Raw genomic sequence first — 2,690 nt, 5'->3', positions numbered from 1 at the left:
AACTACATACATGCTACGCTGTAAAAATGCAGAGTTAACACTATTGGGAAGAAGGCTGTGGGTGGTGGAGATGCTCTCTGAAGATCTACAGTATCTTTTGCTCTCCCACATCCCATTCTGCAAGTTTTGTCCTTCATAGAAGGCCCTTTGCTTTTCTCAGCAAAGTTCAGAATGATTGCCTTGAAACACTGAGCCTCCTTTCCCTCCACTGGGATGGGTGTGCAAACTATACAGCATGGAGTGGCTTTAAAGCACTTGGGCTGCTGTAGGGCACAGAAACTATACTGGCTCTTCAAAGGACATCTTCTCAAGCCCGCTCTACAGTGTCAAGACAAGTAGAACTCCTTCTTTCCCCACTTGAAACCCACAGTCAGATGTGACAGGGTCTGGTACTCAGGAGAGTTAATTTTTGTCATCTTTTTTGTCATCATCCTCCGAGGGGTAGGAATGCCACGTCAGCCTTTCCTCATAAGAGGATATGACAACCTGTGGGCGCTTGACATTGGCTTCCTTGGCAGGGATCAGGTGAGCCTCATCAGAGTTTTTCCACTTCATTAGGAACATGAGTTCTCCACTGGAGTCTGTAGCTCCAATAATCCGCTCCGATTCCAAACCCCCGGCAAAGCCTCGTGGCTTTTCTGACTCTTCTTTCTTCTTCTTTGGTTCGCTCTCCTCCCCCTTATCTTCCGAATCAGAATCAGCTTTGCACTTGCCTCCCTCTGATTTATCTGTCTCGTGTGCTGTTTTCTGTGACTGCAGGAACTCGGCAATGAGGTCGGGGCGATCCAGGTTTTCTTCTGGCTCCCATATGTTGTCCGCATCTGAGAACCCCTTCCACTTTAGGAGGTACTCCACTTGGCCCTTTACCACTCGACGGTCGAGAACTTTTTCCACCACATATTCTTCTTCCTCTTCTTCTAGCACCTCCTCCACTTTCTTCTTGTTTTGTTTTTTCCCCATAGTGCCCGCCAGCTTTCTGGTATAAAGGGTGACGCTGCTCAGAGCAGCACCCACGAGCCCGAGGGGAATCGGTGCCGCGCTACTGGCGCGTCTTGTCGGGCCGGCCAGGGGAGTGGCGACCATAATATATACATTTTAACCTAACCTAAATCATCAACACATATGGTTGACAACCCACCCTGTTCATATAGCATAATGTTATAAAATCTTGTATTTCATTTAAAATTGCTTAGAAATTTTTTTTTTTTTTTTTTTTTTTTTTTTTTTTTTTTGCGGTACGCGGGCCTCTCACTGTTGTGGCCTCTCCCGCTGCGGAGCACAGGCTCCGGACGCGCAGGCTCAGCGGCCCTGGCTCACGGGCCCAGCCGCTCCGCGGCATGTGGGGTCCTCCTGGATCGGGGCACGAACCCGTTTCCCCTGCATCGGCAGGCGGACTCTCAACCACTGCGCCACCAGGGAAGCCCTTAGAAAATATTTTAATCATTGCATATCACATAGTATTCCTCTTTGTTAGACATTTGTTATATCCACTTTTTCACTTCGTAAATAACGCTGCAGTTTACAACTTTTACGTAATTCTTTGTGTCTCTGATTATTTCCTTAGGTCTGGAAGTGGAGTTTCAGGGTCAGAGTATGAGCAACTTTACAGCTCTCTGTAGTTTTGTTGTTGTTGTTTTGTTTTGTTAACAGAGAAGTTTTACACTACAGTTAATAAGAGGCAGGGTTTTTTGTGGGGGTAGGTGGGCGGGGAGTTATATGTAATTCAGCTGTTAACTCATCAGTTTCCTATGCTTGTGGGATTGGGTCTGAGGCAATCTTACCAAGTGCCTCAGTAAATGAGAAAGAGAGGAAATGCAGTCAGTTGAACCGGCTGAGTCAGAGACCAGAGAGGCAGGTTACTACTTGAATCCAAACAGTGCTAAATCATGGTGACATTGGACAGTTGCTCCTGTATGATATAGAGATACTCATGAGGTTTGCAGGACAAGCCAGGAAGCATTTGGGGACTTCTAGATACAACTCCAAAGGAGTCCAGGCATGCCAAGGCCCAGAGCTAAACAGAAGGCTGGGCTATCAATGCTTCAGGCTAAAGTCACACTATATTATCAAAAGAGTGGACTAGAGCAGAGACATGCAAAGAATAACACTCAGGCCCACAAGACTAGAACATCTGAACATGCTGATGTGTGTAGAAGGGAGATGTAACCATAAAAAGTGGAAGCTGGTCAGCCAGGGAAGCCTAGATAAGGAGTCATGGGAGCAAAGGCTGGCTGGGCCATTCCAGGTGGGAGGATCTTTGAGCAAACAATTCAAGTTGCCTGGTATTTTCTAGCAGCAACCTTCTGACAGCAACTGGGTGTCCTACAATTCAATCCCATTTTGAACTAACTACCTGGGGTTAGTGCAGACCCTACAGGTTAAGGGGCTCAGCCCCGTAAGACTGCCTTCACCTCAGAAGCCAGCCACAACTCCCAGGTCCTCAGGTTACCCACACTTCTGACTTGGCTACAAATTTGGGGGTTCCCTTGACGACCCCCGCTTCAGGTTTGATAATTTCCTAGAATGACTCAAAGAACTTAAGTGCCATACTTATGATTACAGTTATATTATAAAGGATACAACTCAGGAGCAGTCAAATGTAAGAAATACTTAGGGCATGGTACTGGAGGTGGGAATGGGCTCAGAGCTTCCATGCTCTGGTGCACCACTCTCTCAGTACATCACTGTGT

The 2,690-nt window shown here is 47.0% G+C and overlaps 1 protein-coding gene across 1 annotated transcript; it reads right to left on the bottom strand.

Moving 5' to 3' along the window:
- Positions 1-291: 291 nt before the first annotated feature.
- Positions 292-1,070, bottom strand: LOC132501841 (chromobox protein homolog 1-like). The gene has a single exon (XM_060117594.1). The coding sequence runs from the start codon at positions 958-960 to the stop codon at positions 403-405; it is 558 nt and encodes a 185-aa protein (XP_059973577.1). The 5' UTR covers positions 961-1,070; the 3' UTR covers positions 292-402.
- Positions 1,071-2,690: the final 1,620 nt, after the last annotated feature.

The sequence above is a fragment of the Mesoplodon densirostris genome, chromosome 14 (genome assembly GCF_025265405.1).
Source record: "Mesoplodon densirostris isolate mMesDen1 chromosome 14, mMesDen1 primary haplotype, whole genome shotgun sequence".
NCBI classification, from domain to species: Eukaryota; Metazoa; Chordata; class Mammalia; order Artiodactyla; family Ziphiidae; genus Mesoplodon; species Mesoplodon densirostris.
Note: the sequence above shows the minus strand (reverse complement) of the source record. Positions and strands in the feature narration are given on the sequence as shown.

Bases quoted from the DNA above. Each gene is read 5' to 3' on its own strand.
- LOC132501841 (XM_060117594.1), bottom strand. From the start codon at position 960: ATGGGGAAAAAACAAAACAAGAAGAAAGTGGAGGAGGTGCTAGAAGAA.